This window comes from Oncorhynchus tshawytscha, linkage group LG19, assembly GCF_018296145.1.
Source record: "Oncorhynchus tshawytscha isolate Ot180627B linkage group LG19, Otsh_v2.0, whole genome shotgun sequence".
In the NCBI taxonomy this organism is placed as follows: Eukaryota; Metazoa; Chordata; class Actinopteri; order Salmoniformes; family Salmonidae; genus Oncorhynchus; species Oncorhynchus tshawytscha.
The window spans coordinates 53,887,724-53,890,223 of record NC_056447.1 but is presented as its reverse complement, the minus strand read 5'-3'; the positions used below and the strand labels follow the sequence as shown (position 1 = coordinate 53,890,223).

At 48.1% G+C, this 2,500-nt stretch overlaps 1 protein-coding gene across 1 annotated transcript in view; it reads left to right on the top strand.

The window, feature by feature from the left end:
• LOC121840101 (tetraspanin-18-like) overlaps positions 1-2,500 on the top strand; it is a 130,360-nt gene that overhangs the window by 116,733 nt on the left and 11,127 nt on the right. Inside the window, exon 4 of the mRNA XM_042301896.1 lies at positions 972-1,166. Within this exon, the coding sequence (XP_042157830.1) occupies positions 972-1,166 (195 nt within the window). The remainder of the gene's footprint in view (positions 1-971; positions 1,167-2,500) is intronic.

Here is a 2,500-nt window from a genome sequence, read left to right as displayed (position 1 = left end):
TAGGTAAAGGTTAAGGTTAGAGTAAGGGTTAAGGTTAGAGTAAGGGTTAAGATTAGGGTTAGGTAAAGGTTAAGGTTAGGGTTAGGTAATCAGAGGGTTAAGGTTAGGGTTAGAGTAGGGGTTAGGGTTAGGTGAGGGTTAAGGTTAGGGTTAGAGCAAGGGTTAAGATTAGGGTTAGGTAAGGGTTAAGGTTAGGGTTAGAGTTAGAGTAGGGGTTATGGTTAGAGTAATGGTTAAGATTAGGGTTAGGTAAGGGTTAGAGTAGGGGTTAAGGTTAGGGTTAGAGTAAGGGTTAAGATTAGGTAAAGGTTAAGGTTAGAGTAGGGGTTAAGATTAGGGTTAGGTAAGGGTTAGAGTAGGGGTTAAGGTTAGGGTTAGGTAAGAGTTAAGGTTAAGGTTAGAGTAAGGGTTAAGATTAGGGTTAGGTAAGGGTTATGGTTGGGGTTAAGGTTAGGGTTAGAGTTAGAGTAGGGGTTAAGGTTAGGGTTAGGTATGGGTTAGGGTAGGGGTTAAGGTTATGGTTAGGTAAGGGTTAAGGTTAAGGTTACGGTTAAGGTTAAGGTTAGGTAAGGGTTAAGGTTAGGGTTAGGTAATCAGAGGGTTAGGGTTAAGGTTAGGGTTAGGTAATCAGAAGGTTAGGGTTAGGTAATCAGAAGGTTAAGGTTAGGGTTAGGTAATCAGAGGGTTAGGGTTAGGTAATCAGAGGGTTAAGGTTAGGGTTAGGTAGTCAGAAGGTTAAGGTTAGCGTTAGGTAATCAGAGGGTTAAGGTTAGGGTTGGGTAATCAGAGGGTTAGGGTTAGGGAATCAGAGGGTTAAGGTTAGGGTTAGGTAATCAGATGGTTAAGGTTAGGGTTAGGTAATCAGAGGGTTAAGGTTAGGGTTAGGTAATCAGAAGGGCTAATATCAAAACTATCCCAAGGATACCGGATAGCACTAATCCTAAACTAAACCCTCCCTCTCTTACTCTTAGCTGGGAGGCTCCTTCCTCCTGGGTGTAGGGGTGTGGGTGCTGGTGGATCCCACAGGCTTCAGGGAGATCATTACAGCCAACCCCCTGCTCTTCACTGGGGTCTACATCATCCTGGCCATGGGGGGAATGCTCTTCCTCCTCGGCTTCCTGGGCTGCTGCGGAGCCATCCGGGAAAACAAGTGTCTGCTCCTCTTTGTAAGGCAACTGTGACGGCTGTTTGCGTGTGTCTGTGGGGATATATATGTGTGTGTGTGTGTGTGTGTGTGTGTTGATGTTTGTCTGTTCGTTCTATACAGTATATATAGTGTATCTTTGGTCATGCATTTTATTTTTTGACGTGTCATGGTGGCCTGAGACAGAAAGAAGCCATTGTAGAACAGAGAGAACATCCTGTCATCCCGAGGCCTCCCATGTAGCAGGGCCTCATGCATAGTTAATGTTGAGTGGGCTCTGTCAGATTATGATTTTTAGTGACACACACTCACTTTCCCTAACACTCACTCTCTCTCTCTCTGTCTCCTTCTCTCTCCTTTCACTCTACCCTCTCTCTCTCTCTCTCCCTCTCTCTATCCTTCTCTCTCCTTTCACTCTGCCCCCCATCTCTCTCTCCTTCTCACTCCTTTCACTCTACCCCCTTTCTCCCAATCCTTCTCTGTCCTTTCACTCTACCCCCTTTCTCCCAATCCTTCTCTCTCCTTTCACTCTAACGCACTCTCTCTCTCCTTCTCTCTCCTTTCACTCTACCCCTCTCTCTCCCCTCTCTCTCTCTCTCTCTCTCTCTCTCTCTCTCTCTCTCCCTTCTCTCTCCTTTCACTCTACCCCTCTCTCTCTCTCTCTCTCTCCTTTCTCTACCCCCTCTCTCTCTCTCTCTCTCTCTCTCTCTCTCTCTCTCTCTCTCTCTCTCTCTCTCTCTCTCTCTCTCTCTCTCTCTCTCTCTCTCTCTCTCTCTCTCTCTCTCCTTCTCTCTCCCTCTCTCTCTCTCTCCCTTCTCTCTCTCCTTTCATCTCTACCCCCTCTCTCTCTCTCTCCTTTCTCTCTCCCCCTCTCTCTCTCTCTCTCTCTCTCTCCTTCTCTCTCCTTTCCTCTACCCCCTCTCTCTCTCTCTCTCTCTCTCTCTCTCCTTTCACTCTACCCCCCCTCTCCCTCTCTCTCTCTCTCTCTCTCTCCTTTCACTCTAACCCCCCCTCTCTCTCTCTCTCCTTCTCTCTTTCACTCTACCCCTCTCTCTCCTTCTCTCTCCTTTCACTCTACCCCCCTCTCTCTCTCCTTCTCTCTCCTTTCCTCTACCCCCCTCTCTCTCCTTCTCTCTCCTTTCCTCTACCCCCCTCTCTCTCTCCTTCTCTCTCCTTTCACTCTACCCCCCCTCTCTCTCTCCTTCTCTCTCCTTTCACTCTACCCCCCTCTCTCTCCCTCTCTCTCTCTCTCCCTCTCTCTCTCCTTCTCTCTCCTTTCCTCTACCCCCCTCTCTCTCTCCTTCTCTCTCCTTTCTCTACCCCCCCCTCTCTCTCCCTTCTCTCTCCTTTCACTCT